General features: G+C 52.8%; 7 protein-coding genes across 7 annotated transcripts; 5 read left to right on the forward strand and 2 right to left on the reverse strand.

The window, feature by feature from the left end:
• Positions 1-679: 679 nt before the first annotated feature.
• Positions 680-1,639, forward strand: A1O5_02256 (uncharacterized protein; the record flags this gene model as incomplete). Its single annotated transcript, XM_007742872.1, has 1 exon — positions 680-1,639. The coding sequence occupies one exon, from the start codon at positions 680-682 to the stop codon at positions 1,637-1,639; it is 960 nt and encodes a 319-aa protein (XP_007741062.1).
• A 1,320-nt stretch (positions 1,640-2,959) lies between these two features.
• On the forward strand, positions 2,960-5,604 carry A1O5_02257 (uncharacterized protein; the record flags this gene model as incomplete). Its single annotated transcript, XM_007742873.1, has 4 exons — positions 2,960-3,490; positions 3,548-3,695; positions 3,768-4,119; positions 4,182-5,604. 4 exons carry the CDS (start codon positions 2,960-2,962, stop codon positions 5,602-5,604), a joined length of 2,454 nt encoding a protein of 817 aa, XP_007741063.1.
• Positions 5,605-6,477: 873 nt separating this feature from the next.
• A1O5_02258 (uncharacterized protein) lies at positions 6,478-8,034 on the reverse strand (the record flags this gene model as incomplete). The annotated part of the gene is made up of 5 exons (XM_007742874.1): positions 6,478-6,998; positions 7,124-7,192; positions 7,269-7,552; positions 7,615-7,684; positions 7,863-8,034. The coding sequence occupies 5 exons, from the start codon at positions 8,032-8,034 to the stop codon at positions 6,478-6,480; spliced, it is 1,116 nt and encodes a 371-aa protein (XP_007741064.1).
• A 375-nt stretch (positions 8,035-8,409) lies between these two features.
• A1O5_02259 (PLK protein kinase) lies at positions 8,410-11,601 on the reverse strand (the record flags this gene model as incomplete). Its single annotated transcript, XM_007742875.1, has 1 exon — positions 8,410-11,601. One exon carries the CDS (start codon positions 11,599-11,601, stop codon positions 8,410-8,412), a length of 3,192 nt encoding a protein of 1,063 aa, XP_007741065.1.
• Positions 11,602-12,108: 507 nt separating this feature from the next.
• A1O5_02260 (uncharacterized protein) lies at positions 12,109-13,042 on the forward strand (the record flags this gene model as incomplete). The annotated part of the gene is made up of 2 exons (XM_007742876.1): positions 12,109-12,168; positions 12,221-13,042. 2 exons carry the CDS (start codon positions 12,109-12,111, stop codon positions 13,040-13,042), a joined length of 882 nt encoding a protein of 293 aa, XP_007741066.1.
• A 152-nt stretch (positions 13,043-13,194) lies between these two features.
• A1O5_02261 (uncharacterized protein) lies at positions 13,195-13,998 on the forward strand (the record flags this gene model as incomplete). The annotated part of the gene is made up of 3 exons (XM_007742877.1): positions 13,195-13,291; positions 13,340-13,571; positions 13,635-13,998. The coding sequence occupies 3 exons, from the start codon at positions 13,195-13,197 to the stop codon at positions 13,996-13,998; spliced, it is 693 nt and encodes a 230-aa protein (XP_007741067.1).
• Positions 13,999-14,724: 726 nt separating this feature from the next.
• Positions 14,725-15,006, forward strand: A1O5_02262 (uncharacterized protein; the record flags this gene model as incomplete). Its single annotated transcript, XM_007742878.1, has 1 exon — positions 14,725-15,006. One exon carries the CDS (start codon positions 14,725-14,727, stop codon positions 15,004-15,006), a length of 282 nt encoding a protein of 93 aa, XP_007741068.1.
• Positions 15,007-15,243: the final 237 nt, after the last annotated feature.

Consider the following 15,243-nt stretch of genomic DNA (forward strand, 5'->3'; position numbering starts at 1 on the left):
CTCCAGTGGAAGGAATCATAACTCAGTCGGCAAATCAATGTGAACAATTGCCACCTCCAAAGAAGGTGTGAGTTGCCGTCAGGCGTGGGGGAACGATCTCTCACCCCACTGCATCAACGGAGATGCACTCGGAAGAACAATGATCCGGGGAAAGAGCATTGAGCTTGTCCTGAGTCCTGCTCTCTACGGCCTCAGCTTCAGAGCTTGCCACATGGCGATCCCATCCCTTAACAGGCTGCACGCGGCGCATGATTGACATGTCTCGGAGGAAACTGCCGCTGATCTTGGGCAGGCGTTGGTACTCGTGTCTCGATTCTACGGGATGCTTTTTATGGTGAGCCCTTTGCGGCCATCGCCGCTCGCCCACGGTTGCAATGGAGTCCCCACCCCACGCCTCCAGATTGTGCGGGGCGTGGAAAAGACGTCTCATACGATTGCGAATTCAGGCTCGAGTTGTCGGCATAATGCCGGGCGAGGTCATTCACTTTATAAACAGTGACGGTCTTTTCGTTTCCACTCGGAGGCTGTTTTTTTGTCCCTTATCGACCACTAGTGAAGGGCAGTCAAACGGGTTGGTCAGGAATCAAAAACTAATCTTGTGCGTCTGGGTTTCCCACTTTCCTCTTGTCTACACAATTTGCCCCAAAGGACAACCAGCGACACAAAAGCAATCTGCAAGATGAACGGCCATCACGCCGCTAGACCCCTGAGACCGGGCATCAACGTGCCCATGGTCACCATATTTGACCCAGAAACCGAAGACGTCGATGTCAACGCGATCGCAAAGCACGCTGTCAGGCTTGCCAAGGCTGGCCTTTCATCCATCACCTGTCAAGGCTCGAACGGAGAAGCAGTACATCTGACCAAGGAGGAGCGGATACTGGTAACGAGCACCACGCGTAAAGCGCTGGATGAAGCTGGGTTTTCAGATATGCCGATTGTGGTTGGCTGTGGAGCTCAATCCGTGCGAGAGACGATCGAGTTTTGCCGAGATGCATACCAGGCCGGCGGAGATTGTGCTTTGGTTCTGCCCCCATCATACTACAAGTCAGCATACAAGCCTGAGTCGTTTGTTGAGTACTTTCACGCCGTTGCGGATGGCTCACCAATTCCCATTGTCATTTACAACTATCCCGGAGCGGTCGCCGGGGTGGATCTAGACTCGGACACCATCATCAAGTTGGCCAAGCATCCCAATATCCGTGGATGCAAGCTTACTTGTGGCAACACTGGCAAATTGAATCGTATTGCTCACGCGGTCAATGCCGCTACACCAACTGATATCGGATCGGGCTGGATGTGTATGGGTGGTTCGGCGGATTTCACTCTCCAAACGCTGATTGCCGGGGGGTCAGGAATTATCACCGGCTTAGGCAACGTGGTCCCTAAGGCTTGTGTCAAGGTTTACAACCTCTATGCCGAGGGCAAGGTGGAGGAAGCTCAGAAGCTACAGGCAGTGGTAGCCCGAGGAGATTGGGGCGTGATTGCTGGTGGAATCACAGGCACCAAAAGTGCGATGCAGTCATATTTTGGATATGGGGGCTACACACGACGGCCACTGCCCAAGCCGACCAAGGAGGAGGTGGCCAAGTGGGAGGAGATGTTGAAGGAAGCTGTCGAGCTCGAGAACTCGCTGTAACAGGTGAAGGCGGCGCTGCTGCTGTGAGACGTACGATAGATGAACTTCACCTTGAGGGAGGCCACATTGCGACGCTACATCTTAGGATCCTTGACTGTGAGGATGAAGATATTGGTTAGAGCTTGACATTCTGGGCCCAGGGGAGATGCGAGACAGCATTGTGTTGAGGTATGTACTTGCAACACTTGGTGAGGGAAGCACAGTGCAACTGCCAGGGTGGCCGGCCAAGGCCGGAATTCCTGTCGCCCAGTATTTACGGCGTGCCTACCAGGTACCAGGCGAGAAGGTACCGAGTACCTCGCACGAGATACTTAGTGAGCTCACCAGGCTAACAGTTCGTTAGTGGCGGGGTCTAATTAGCCAAATTAGTGTCCTGTGCCAACGAGTCCTTTCGTACTACCCAGTACCCAGCTGCTTACCGTAGGCGCCTACCTTTGTACTTGTACATTTGCCGAGTACTAGGGGCTTTAGGTACCTAACAAGTAAGTACAAGTACTTCTAGGCGCCTGGTTCTTTCCTAGAGTCTGAAGCGCACTTGTACCATGTACAGGGAGAGTCCTTTACTTTCTCTCACCCTTCTTCACCAGCTCGGTTTTCAATTTTCACGTTCCACTTCCACTTTCCACTCTTCGTGTTTTCAATCCATCTACCAACTAGATGGCGGGCCTCAATCTCAGCTTTTCCTGTCGGCCCTGTCTTCCTCATCCATGGCGGGGAATGGGCCACTGGGCGTGACGCGGGTCAGACGCATCTCGGGAGTCTGTTGCAAAGGCCAACGCACAACCTACATACGACGCACATGAAGCCGCCTGTGCTCTGGCTGTCGACTAACTAAACTTTGTCTTGCTACCCGATCGCTCAGGCCATTATGCCATCATGCCATCGGCGATATTCTCTCCACGTCCGAGAGATGCACAAGCGAAGCCGGACCACGTTGCCCATGTCCATGTCAGGTCATTTTCCCGGATTTCTCAATAGGCGATCGTCAGCCTCAGCTTTTTCCAGCCAGAGTGACAACGCAGCACCCGCAATCCTTACATATGGCCGTCTCTGACTGGCGTTGTGCACCCGGCAGCCTCTCAGCCTCTGCCTCCCGCTCCCGAATGACTGGCGCTGCGTCGACCGGACGTCTAGTCACTGCAGGTCGCTTTTTGACAAGGCAGACGCGGCGCCCCGCCGCGAAAAAAGCAAGCCGATCGTGACCGCCAGTTTCAACATGGCCCAGCTCACCTCTTCAAACGGTTTTGATCTCAGTTCCATTTTGTTCCTTTCGTTTCTTTTGTTTTACTTTTCCAGCTAGAATTCAAGAAAAATGCCCCAATGGCTAATAATCTAGAAATCGATCACGGCAATCACCAGCACGATTCTGTCACGTCGGTCACTGAGTGTATATTGGGCCTCAGAAAGAAGGTTGACAGCAATGAACTCCCAGGCTTCGCGGAACTGATCGATGACTGGTTTGACCCGAATGTCGAGGTGGATGAGGAGCAATTCATCCGCCGCTTCCTACACACCTTCAAACAGACTGACAAAGATTTCACATACGAGAAAATCGTCGGCGACTACGACGACGAGGTACAGGAAATCTTCAACGACTTTGTCGACGGCAAGATCGACGCCAAGGAAGCCGGCCAGCGATATAGTCAAGCTACCACAGACAAAGGTCCAAGACTCAAAAGGGATATACGCAGAGGAGGTCTTGCCAGTGCTATTCCTGGCGAGCCAAACATCCTTACGGAACCCATCAATCTTCTGAGGGCAGCTCCAACCAGTATCCCTTCTCGCATTCGGGCACTTTTTGCAAAGCTGTTCCCATCTCTGAAAGATCCCAAACGTGCGCTTTATGTTCCGGTAGGCTCCAACGAAACAATCCATCTCTGAAACCACCACTTGCTGAACTATTCAAAGACCTACAAGAACCTCGAGTTTCTCAACCATGGGCGGACGATAGAGAACACTCCAGCATTGACATGTGTGCCTAACACTTCCCAAGATGTCTGCGATATCATCAAGTTTGCAAAGAAGCAGAACATGGGTGTTCGAGCCTCCGGATTTCGTAAGACTGCCAGCACTTCCAAAATGTCGTCTCCCGCCGCAAGTCGTGCGAGTACTTATTAAATTCTCCCAGGTCATTCGTGGTCCCCCGTCTTTGGTCGCTCCAACAAGAAGGGCGGCCAGAATAATGGCGATATTCTGATCTCGACCCTGGGACTGATCGACGCTTCGATACTGCCGAATCTCACATCCCTACCGACTGACATCTTCCAACCGCGTGCAAAGGATCTGAATTCGATAGTTGTCGTCGACCATACCTATGTCAAAGGCGCTCGGCTCACCGGCGGGAAGAAGTATGTTCGGGTCGGAACATCGACGACCAACGAGCAGCTACGTAGATGGTGCATCGAGACCGGCAAAGTCACGATGCCGATGAACATTGTTGAAGTTGAAATCACAATGGGCGGAAGTAATGCCACGATTTGGTTTGTTCGCCTTCCTTCGAGTTTTGATGATGAAGTAGCTGTGTTAACCAATCTATTCGCAGTCATGGCGGTGGAATCCAAAATCCTACCATCTCTGACCTCGTTCGCTGTATGGAATATGTCGACGCCAATGGCATGCTCCGCAAAATTGACATGTCTACGCCCGACATTCTCAGAGCCGCTGCCGGCTGTTTTGGCCTCATAGGCATTGTCACGCATCTGGTCCTCGAGCTTGACCCTTTGTCGTGCGCTCTCATGGAACCCCGTAAAGTTCCCGTCATCGAAGCGATCCCCCCGCCGCCGAGCATGCCAGACTCGGCGATTCCTGCTCCTTTACGGCCGAAGCATCCATTGAGCGCAGAACGAAAAGCCGAGATCCAGCGCGACTTTGAGACCCGCGCCACGACAACCGACTACGCCGAATGGTTCTGGTTCCCTTATTCGAGCGAGGCCTGGGTGAACACCTGGCACAAGACACTCGACACGTCGAATGCGGTAAAATATCCGAGCGATACGAAGACCATCTTGCAAGTTTTCGGCACTTTTGCGGTGCAGATTGCACAAGACGCCACGATCCTCTTGAAATTGACCGAGGCACACCCTGAGACGCAGACGAAATTGCTCACCTGGGTGGCGATGAAGAACTTGGACGACATCGGTCCGAATGGAAAGATCATCAAGACGTGGGTTCCCGATGCACTACACTTCCAGAGGGGTGTCCAGAATCTTAGGGTTAGAGACCTGGAAGTTGAATTCCCGCTTCAACCGAAAGTGAAGTCAGATGCGAACGGACCAGCGGGCGGAGCCGTCAATGGGCACGTCAACGGCGAGGTCAATGGTGCCGCCAATGGCACAGTATCGCCGGCACTAGCCGCAAAACCCAAGGAGATTGACTTGACGCTAGTCCAACAGGCATGGTGGGACGCCATTCTCTCCTGCTACGCTGCCATCAAAACCTGTCCTCAGCGCATGCCTCTAGAGATGCGCATCATGGCTGGATCACAAGTGACCCTGGCACCACAACGAGGTCATACGTTCGGCACCTGCGCGATCGAGATCCTCAGTCTACACAACGTCGCAGATATCTGGCCGGCCTACGCGCAGAAGGTGTTGAACAAGTGGACAAGCTATAAAGACCACGAGGGCAAATTGGTGCCTGTGCGAGCGCACTGGGCGAAAGAGTGGTACGGATACACCGTAGGCGGGCGACGATGGGAGGAGATCTTCAAGGAAGAACAGAGTCAGAACGGGGGTTTCAAGGACGCGATTGCCGAGTGGAGGGCCTCGGTGGGGGAGTTGGCGACGAAGCATGGTTGGAAGACCGAGGACGCGAGGACGAGGTTTGGAAATGAGGTTCTAGACTGGTTGTTCTGGCAGGACGGGACGGCCAAGCAGGCCGCCCCCAATGGCGTGGTTGTTAACGCAGCGAAGGAGAAGAAGCCCGGACTGGGAAAGAGGGTCTTGAAGAGTTGTTTTGGCAAGTGAAGTGAACTGACACGGCGAAAGACAAGGGGGAGGGAGGGAGGATATATTAATGCTTGTCCTCGATTGATTTTATGCAGATGGATGCTCGATACCCCTTACCCATCCATCCATACCCTTGCCACGAGCATCGACACTGTTACCGACACCGATACCAACACCGACAGCCTCACGGCAACCTGTTACGACGTTACGCACGATGCAACTTGTTGTGCTTATATAATATATACTGATGACGACAACCTCATGCTGGCCACGGCCACCACCGACAACGACCGACAATGATGAGTGTAACTAATGAATGGTCCATGATCTGAATGATTCTGACGAAGATATGTTTGTTGATATTTGTGTTGACGGTAGTGTCGCGTACGAATATGAATGAACGGATAGTGGCATTTGCTGTGCTGTGTGAAGTGTAAGTATTGAGTATCGAGTCATGAACATGACATTGCATGTGCTCTATCTATCCATCTATGTATCTATGTATCCATCAACCCATCCAGTAGCGGCGTGAGACTTGCGACCTGTACGGGGGCACCTCTTAACTCTATACCTTGTTTTGCTTCTCACCGACTACTCGGCTACACGCAGGTCAGAGAGGACTGTACGTATGACGATTCGGGGGCTGACGATGGAAGTGATGGTGTGGTACACTTGGTCGCTCGACTCTCGCAGAGCGCAAAGGGTTGCCTCTGAGACGGAGGGGAAAGGAAGGCGTATCGATATCGCACCTTCACTCTGACTTTCCCTCTGTTTCTTCTTCCTCCTCCTCCTCCTCCTCCTCCTCCTCCTCCCCCACGGCCGCGCACACGTCCGCGCTTGAAGAAAGTCTAGGCCTGGATTCTGGCTCAGGCTCAGGCTCACCAGGCGCGATCAATACCCCTTCCGGCGATCGACAAGGTTGAACATCTTCTCGCCCTTCTCCCTGCGGGCCCAGTTGACCATGAAGACGTCATACGCGCGCTGGGAATACTCGGTGCCCAGGCCACTGATGTGGGGGGTGATGATGACGTTCTTTGCGTCCCAGAGCGGGTCGTCCCTGGGGAGGGGTTCTGGGTCCGTGACGTCGAGGGCGGCGCCGAGGAGCACGTCATTGTTCAAGGCGGCCACGAGGGCGGGCTGGTCGAGCAGCGCGCCGCGCGCGACGTTGATCACGAAGCACGAGCGGGATTTCTTGCTCGGCAAAGACGTGCGGCCTAGGATGTCGAACTCGGCCGTCGAAAACATGTGCCGTGTCGAAGGCGTCAGGGGCAGCGCGATGATCAGCGCGTCCAGTCCCGAGGACAGGAACGCGTGCAGAGACGCTTTCGACGTCCCCGAGTACCATGCCCGCGGGATCGTGCCGTCCGGGTCGCCTGTCCCGGGGATGGTGTAGCCGGTGTCGGTTCTTGAGGCTGTTCTCATGGGAGAGCAAGTCGCCCCGTCTGTTGGCCTGGATTGTTCACAACAGGGGAAGGAGGGAAGGAGGGAAGGAGGGAAGGAGGGAAGGGGAAAGAGAAGGGGGAGAGTAATAACTCACCCGGCGTCGAGCGCGGGCTCGCGGTGTAGGCGTGAACATTGGCACCCAGGGCCGAAAAGACGCGGGCGGCTTGAACAGGAACTGGATATCAGCGGAGGGTGCCTTCGCCTTCTCGGCGGGGAGAGAGAGAGAGACAGTTCATTACCTTGACGCCCAATGCTCCCATAGCCAGCAATGCCCACCGTCTTGCCGACCCAGTCGGTGCCGGCGGTCAACATTTTGCGCTCGGTGCCCCAGTGGTGCTGCTTCTGCCACTCGTACTCGGTGGCGTAGTGCCTGCTGGCGATCAGGGTGGTCATGACGATCCACTCGGTGATGGGCGGGCCGTGGATGCCCGACGAGGTGGTGATGGCGATGTCGCTGTGGGTGAAGATCGGGTGCGTGATGTAGTGGTCGACGCCGGCGGAGAAGAGGTGGATGAGCTTGAGGCTGGAGGGGAGTAGTATGTGAGAAGAAGAACAGTGTGTGATGGATGTTTTCGCTCGACGTACTTGGGAGCATCTTCCGGTCGTTCAGGAAGGGCTGAAAGGGTGATGAGGATGGTTGCCGATTGCCACAGTTCTGGTTTCGTCGAACAAAGACCTCAGTCAGTGGACGAACCGTAGGATCGAAGGGGATCATATTTCTTTCCCTTTCGCTCGCTATCTGTCTTCCTCTTCCATCTGGACATGTCATGAAAACCCGCCTCCTGGACATGTAGGATTCAACTCGGCTCAACTCAGCTCAACAACTCACTCACCTTTTGGAACCGACTTGGACGCCTCTCCGCCATGTCTACCCAGCATAACATTCAGCTGGAAATAAGTAATGTCGAAATAGGGGAATCGGCGCTTAATTTCCGCCGTGAGATGTTTGGGTTCTGGCTCATAGAGCACGATAAGGAGGTGTTCCTTGTCGGGTCCGCCTCCCATGTTGCTGGCTGGTTGTGTAACTGATAACAAGGATGGGTATTATTATGTACCTAGAACAGAAGCGATTAAGAAAAAAAAATCTGTGAGATGGCAATGTAAGGTAAAGATGGCAGAAGGTCAATAATCCTATGACGAGACAATTATCGCAACAGACGGCCATTTACCGTTAAAGACGTATCTCCGAAAACGGTCAGTCAGGTCATTAAAGCAGAATCTGCAGCCTTTGGGCCATGCAATAAATGATGTATTCCATATCATCATAAGTCGGATGAATGCTCCTTGCTGATTGTCAATGCTGATTCTTAATGCTCGATGCTCCCTCTCTTAAAAACACCATCGCTTGATGAATCCCAAATCCAAACACCAAAACTCCCGTCAATGCTTGTTTCCAACCTCGGTCATGCCAGGCCCTTCGCCGTCACCACCAAACCTCCCAACCGTCACCCACTGGAGCTTGATCCTCTTGTCATCTCGTCGTTCTTGCAGCCCGCTCCATCCCAGCCTCTCTTCTCCCATCTTACCCAGCCCGCCTTCCTTGATCCAGCATCCGATGACGGCTCGAGCCCAGTACAGTTTCTCCTTGATCTCGTTGGTGCGCACAATCTCCATTTCCGATCGGCGCAGTGCATTGTCCATGATATCTTCCAGTGGCAAGCTCAATTCATCGCGGCGTTCCATTGCTTCCCCGCTTAGTCCGCCGTGGCTTGCCAGCCCAATGGCGTCAGTTGGCATGAGATACACGCAATTGACTCGGTACTGGCCATCCTCGTCATCTTTCTCCGCAATCGGCCCATGGATGGTGATCTTGGTGTGGTCTGGGAAGTTGAACTGCAACCCGCCGTCTGCGAATCTCCAGACACCAACATTTCCCACTCGTTGATAGAAATGCACAAAATGCTCGCCCTTACTCGCTGCCTTTGCATTGGTCGAGTCGTCATGCCTTCCCTGTTTGTTCATATATTTCCCAAATTTGTCCAAAAGTGCGACTTCCTTCATCCGCTCCGCCTCACTGCCCTCCAAGCGGACCTGTATGGCATGGGCCGCAGCGACTTGATTGGGATGAGATTCCAGATCGAGCTGAAATTTTTGGGCAGGGACGTCAAGGCGCTTCATCCCCCTTTCATAGTCACTTTGTTCATAGAACTCAACATCCGCGGCATCAGGACCCTGGGGTACGAATTGATGTTCGAGACCCTTGGCGCGCCTGATTGTGTGACTGCTCGCGTGGCGCACCACCACACAGCTACTTGGCAAGGAGTTGTCTTCGGATGATTTCAGAATCATGCCAACCGTGCCATTGGAGAGGATATAGGCTATTCCATGCCGGGTGGAATAGTCTACCCATTTGTCAACCCGAGGGTATGTGGAACGAGTCCGCACTGCTCTGGTGCCGTATGCTGACCTTGGACGTCTTCCTGCCTCATCAAACCTTCGAGGATCGAGAGCCTTGTGTAGGTCCTGCAGAGAGCCGAGAACATGAGAATTGGAAGACTGGGGGACCAACATAGCCCGGTCTGTCCTCGCGATAATTCTAGGTTGATGTCTGGGTAAGGACGTTGGGCGGGCGGACTCTGCTCTTGACTCCGCCCGTTGTCTCTGTTCGGCGTTGGCAGGTCGCTGCTTCTCTGCCATCCCCAACACTGCTTGCCTATCGTTTCCACTGGTAGGTTGTAGCACGTGAGGAGGTATGTCGTCCACTGATACTTCCGAGGTAGGAGAGGAAGACTTTGGGCGGGCAGTTGCACTGTCTGCTCCTCCGACGGATCGCGGGATGTTTCTCGTTGGCTGGCTTTCAGGGTTCGGGGTGGCTGTCGGGATCCCGCTTTTGATTCTTCGACCCTCCTGTCCGGTCCGGCTTGATTCTTGTCTGCTAATCTCATTGATCCCATCAGGCGCAGTCGTCGATCTCGGCAGTGTCCTAGATATCTGGGAAACGGCATCACGCACGGTCGTGCTTCTTGTTGTACGGATGGTGGCAGCTCTTATAGGCCGTTCTCTCAAAAGTGGTTGAGGAGGAGGCTCGACAACTTCCTGCTGTTTTGGCCTGGGAATGTCTTCTTGACCAACGGGCCCTCGTCGGACTGATCCCGAAGGGAGTGCTTGTTGCCTTTGTTGGGCTGCAAAGCTTTGAAACGGTCTAGACGCGGAACTTGCCGGCGGCAAAGGAGCCTTCGGTGCCATCACTGGCAATACCTCTGTCTCCGCCTTGGTGATTTTTGAAGAGACAAAGAGTGGTTCTGGTTGTTCCGGAATAGGCTTTCGACTCCGTACGCGTGTAGATAGCAGTGGATGCTTCTGCCGTGCTGTCCATTCAACGTGTGCATCAGAGAATTGCTTGTAGAGAGTCCCTGGTGGTAAGGGAACAACTGGTGCACACCCTTCTCTATTTTCAGCTTCAATTTCGACCAGTGTCGAGATGTTTAGACCAGTTCCAACTCCAGCCCGGGGACGGCCATCGGAGCCGATACCAATACCACATTCGCGGCATATTCTGCTGTGACTGATTCCGTAGCCTGATTGTACTTTGTCTCCACGTGGGTCAGCATTTTCCAGCCATGTTGGATTCGCTCTGAGACAAGAAGTCTCCAATTCGTCGGCGACCGCTCCCATGGTGAAGAAGTCATGTTCAACAAGCTCGTCCATCTCTGGTCTCTCAACAGAGTTGAGGTTTAGACATGAAGCCACAAAATCCTTTGCCTGTTGAGGAATATAATTCTTGCTATCAATCCTCCACTCATATTCTAGCGTCCTCAGTTTCGTGTAAATCTCCTGTTGAGTCTTTGACTGGAAGGGAGGAGTGCCCATGAGCATGGCATAGCATATCACCCCAACAGCCCAGGTGTCAACCTTGTTGTCGTGGCCACGGTTGCTTGATTTGCTCAAAATCTCAGGGGCGATGTAATTTGGCGTCCCACACAGTGTTGTCCGACGATCATGCTCATCTGCCATGACCGCAGCCAATCCAAAGTCTCCAATCTTGATATTCATTCGTGCGTCCAGGAAAATATTGCCCATCTTCAGATCTCGATGAATGACGGATCGCTTGTGCATGTATTTGACTCCTCCGCAGATTTGAATCATGAAACGACGAACTTCAGGCAGACTGAGACAGGAACGGGTTTTGACCATTTCCGTCAGACTCCCATTGGGGCACATCTGAAGAACGACGTAGGTGTATTCGTCGATGGTAAAGGCACGAAGGAATTCGACAATATTTGGATGATGCATTTTGGCATGGATCTGAAGCTCGGTTCGAAACTTTTCCATCATCTTCTTCTGTTCAACCTTTGCCTTGACGACTTTGAGAGCAAATACTTCGAATGTTGTTTTTGACTTCCCCTCGAAACAAACTGCAAATCCTCCTTTGCCTAGCTTCTTTCCCATCAGATATGTTTCTGGCGACGGTCCCGGTTCTGTGATTGAGGGCGGAGGTCTCCATCTGTCGTCGATGCGATCGGGGTTGGTAAGTTTGACGTCGGGCTTTGGTTTCGAGTCTCCTTTGGGCTTCCTTGTGGCTTTGGGAGGCGCCATCGGGATATTTGCTGATCGCGGCGAGAGAACCTCCATGTCAGATTGACGGTCTTTACAGACACTGGGTGTAGTATCGCAGCCGCCGAAGGTTCAACGAGACGAAGATAGCTGCCGTTGCAGCTTGAACCATGGAGGCAAATCAGCTGGAGTGGCAGCCAGTTCATTGACGACGAAAAGGGATAGGAAATAAACATTGACTAACCACAAATGGCAAAGATTAGCTATTGCTTGGCGTGTTTGTCACCGATGCGGAAATTTCATTATCCGGCGAGGGGTCGTCCAGGTCTCCAAAGATCCCGAATACTAGCTCATTGGGGCTCAATGCGTACGGCCCCGAGCCACGGCCAAACGAGCCCGATCAAAAAGTCGCTCGGATTTGAGGCTCACCAATTACTCCTCTCGATGGCTCATTGATTTTTTAACTATATCTGGCCATTTGAGAGTGTTTCGAGATGATTCAATATAACGGAAGACTGAGTAATGTGTGACTGTCGTTGATGGCGTCTGCTGAATGCCTATCGCTTCACCGGAATCTGTATCAACATGTCGCTTGCTCTCAAGTTCACCTCTCTCGCTATTCGTACTCTCTCTAAACCAATAGCTGTAAGTTGACACAGAAGTCTTTACCCTGTCGAATCTTCTCTGACTCTCGAAGAATTTCATCAAGAAACAAGCGCGCGAACATGAAGGCTTCCGCCGGACCTGCATCTCTTTCGCCCAGACTCTCCACAGAATTGACATGCGATGGCGGATAGGTCTCCTGCAAGATGCTGCGGCTCTGGAAAGACAGGTCGCGAAAGAACAGGCGGCAGAGGCTGCTAAAAGGCATAAACATACCAACGTCCCTACAGTGAAGACAGAAGCACAGATGAAAGCTGAAGAGGAAGCTTCCGCAAGAGGCGCCAAAGAAGTACCGGAACCTCCAAAGCCACGCGCAAAACCCAAGATCAGACCTTTGTCCGAAGCGAAAGCAATCGAGTCGGGCGCCAACTTTATAAGCGAGGCCTTTCTGTTCAGTGTTGCGGCTGGCCTCATACTTTTCGAGTCGTGGCGGTCTGGCAGGAAAGAGAGCCAACGGAGGGATGACGTCGCTGAGAGGCTGAACGACTTGGAGGAGTCTGAAAAGGCTGCCCGAAAAGCATTGGTCGAGCTGGAGAGGGAAGTCCTCCGCCTGCGGGCACAAGAGAAGAACGGAAAGCCAACTGCTACAATAAGACTACTGCCGAAGGAGATATATGAGGAAGACAAAGGAGACGAGAGGGAAGCGAAACCAGCCGGCTGGTTGTCACGCATCAGATCCTTTGTATCCTTCAACAAGGATGACAAGGAGGCAAAGGAAGCTCTAGCAGAGGGCGAGCCGGGGCCTGCTGAAAAGATCCTTGTGCAGTCTGATAAGGCTTTAGAGGAGAAACATAAGCAACAAAAGGCCCTCGAAGCTGCACAAAAGGCGGTCGCTGAGCAGAACCCCAAACAGTGAGAGGCTGAAAGGAGATAGTAATAAGGATGCCGACACGGTACCCGCCTCCTTGGCACCAGGATGATGTTGACCAGAACTCTCGACTCAACATTTGTACAGTTACCTTGATACAGAGATACCCCCAGTTGAAAAAAAAAAAAAAAGTGTCCAATATGATCCACGCGAAGTTTTCCGTCTTGCTTCGTTCTCGACCAGAATGGCGCACGTTGGGACTTGCCCTGGTCGCCTCAACGACCTACGACTTCCAAGGTCATCAGTGAGGTTCCCGAAACAAGAGCAAGCTGACGGCTTTACCAGAAGACGAAGCGTGTGACTGCGATCTTGTCATGCCACTCGCGGCGTACAAGCGGCCGGCCACGCTCAATGTCCTCTTGCTCTGGTCCACCGATCCCATGGCCTCTGTCGAAGCACGAATACGCTCATTCCTGCTGGAAACGAAGCAGGGGACCGATCGTTATGTTATTGCGGTGGTTAACAACAAGGGGGGCTCCCTGCACGCCTTTCAAATATTCTCGTCTCTGCAAAGCCTGTAAAATGCTTGCCCCCCTCTGAGAGCTCTTTCATCGTCCCAGGAACTCTGACGGACCACCAGGATGCTGGATGTTTCGCCCGCTCCCATTCTCATTGCACTGTCGATCGAAAGCGTTTTGCCTACGATTGAACGCTACATTCAAGAGCTGCACAAGAATTTCGAGATCAAGTTACCGCCGCTCCCGATGCCTACGACTTTGGTGGCGCATGCCTGTACCACTGCACCCATTCGGCCTCTCTCGCCGCACGATGCCAATATCTTGACTGACCTTTGTCATTCCATCCGAGAGTTGGAAGAAGCTACAAGAACAAGCAGCGGAAGGGAGCAATTGGCGGAGTATCTGGGACCGGCTGTCACCAAGAACATTGTCGATTTCTGGGAAGATGAATGGATCGGATCGTTTGATCACGTGTTGAACTGCTAACCTGGACGCTCGATATAACGTGCGTTCAGCATGGGGACACTAGTTAGGAACCTATTAGAAGCCTCCGTTCTCGTCTGATGCTGAAAGCCGTCGAGCCCGCTACAGCTTGTTCTCGGCGTGAAGGACATGAGGGCCGTTCGCAGATAGATTCAGCTGGTCCTTGTGTGACATCTCCTTCGCCTGCTTTGAGGTCTACCAAAGGCGGCCGGATACACAAGAATTTTGGCCGCGAGCTCACCGTTGCAGGGCAATGTACTTCTTGCTATGTGACATAGCGACCAATGAGAGGAAGAATCGGGCGACTACTGATGGGCAACCGTGTGTTGGATGAGGATAGGCACGTTGATGCCGGCCTCCTACATGGGCAGCTACTTCCAGTTACTTCCGAGAGCGTTCTTGTGATGCTGTACTCCTCGATGGCACGTAGATGTTGCGACTCAGAGGAGGAGGGAAGGGACTCACCTCATTTCCATTGGGTCATCAGAGCTGCATGGTTGCTCATTGTCCCAGCACGACTCGGTGAATGCTTTATCTACCACCCTCATCCCGTTACCTTCCGCAAAATCCAAGATGAAGTATATGAACTGATCATCTCCAACAGTCAACATTCCAGCATACTTCTCACTTAAAACTACCAACCGTCTGAAAGGCCAACAAAAACCCTGCCACACCATGTTGCTTTCAAGGCTATTTTCGTTGCTCCTCCCAGCAATCTCTGTCCTGGCAATGCCGGCCAACAAAGCCAACGACATGACACACACCCAATCTAAGCGTCTATTCGCCGCCGAGTGTATTGAAGGAGCAAAGGGCGAGGAAGTCATTGAGGTGTACTCAGCATACGTCAGCGCCGCCGACTCAGCAAAGGTTATGGAGGAAGCGGAAGCACAGGATTTGACCAAGCGTCTGTTTGTTGCCGCGTACATTGAAGGAGCTCTGGGGGAGGAGGCCGTCGAGGCGTACCCGGCCTATGTCAATGTGGCTGACTCGAAGAAGGTGTTGGGAGAGTAATAGCAACTCATGGACAAATAAGGGGGAGGAAGCGAACAGTGATTCTCAGATGTCAAGAGATCGACAATATGCTCACCAAGACTGAACACAGCCGCTGTCCGGGATGGTGAAACAGTATCTGGGGAAGCGCATCACAGCGAAATACAAGTGTGACCTGGCGCAAGAGTGGATTAAAGGTGCCGGCTGGCATGAGATATGTAGCAAAACATTTCCTCGGTCTCGTTACCCTGCATACGC

The sequence above is a fragment of the Cladophialophora psammophila genome (assembly GCF_000585535.1).
Source record: "Cladophialophora psammophila CBS 110553 chromosome Unknown aczJe-supercont1.3, whole genome shotgun sequence".
Classification (NCBI taxonomy): domain Eukaryota; kingdom Fungi; phylum Ascomycota; class Eurotiomycetes; order Chaetothyriales; family Herpotrichiellaceae; genus Cladophialophora; species Cladophialophora psammophila.